This window comes from Rhincodon typus, chromosome 40 (genome assembly GCF_021869965.1).
Source record: "Rhincodon typus isolate 14 chromosome 40, sRhiTyp1.1, whole genome shotgun sequence".
Taxonomy (NCBI): domain Eukaryota; kingdom Metazoa; phylum Chordata; class Chondrichthyes; order Orectolobiformes; family Rhincodontidae; genus Rhincodon; species Rhincodon typus.
The window spans coordinates 12,225,661-12,226,109 of record NC_063371.1 but is presented as its reverse complement, the minus strand read 5'-3'; the positions used below and the strand labels follow the sequence as shown (position 1 = coordinate 12,226,109).

At 46.5% G+C, this 449-nt stretch overlaps 1 protein-coding gene across 1 annotated transcript in view; it reads left to right on the top strand.

The window, feature by feature from the left end:
• Positions 1-449, top strand: part of LOC109931839 (matrix metalloproteinase-21-like) — a 14,654-nt gene continuing 14,205 nt past the window's right edge. Inside the window, exon 1 of the mRNA XM_048618516.1 lies at positions 1-147. Coding sequence (XP_048474473.1) covers positions 1-147 — 147 coding nt within the window. The remainder of the gene's footprint in view (positions 148-449) is intronic.

The window sequence follows — 449 nt, the reverse complement described above, 5'->3', positions numbered from 1 at the left end:
ATGCAGCTCCTCGCTTTCTCTTCCCTGCTGGCCTGCTTCTTCTGTCACTTGAGCACGCAGGAGAGAATCTTTCACAAGAGGGATCATTCTGACACGAAAGCGGCTCCTCATCAAGCTCCCATGATCAACAGCCAGCAATCTGCCCAGGTAACAGTCTGCCTTTGAATTCTCCACTTTGGAGAGGTGAGGGATCATACAGTCATAGAGTTGTACAGCACAGAAACAGAAGTGAGCGTGTTATCTTCTCATCCCATTGATCAGTTCTGGGCAAGATCAACTGGTGAGCTGAAGAGGCCATAACAGCGAGGGATTCAGATGCTGAAGATGCTATAATAGCGAGGGATTCAGATGCTAAAGAGGCTATAATAGTGAGGGATTCAGATGCTAAAGAGACTATAATAGCAGCATCTGCAGTTCCTACTATCTCTGATTCAATTTTAACCCCACTG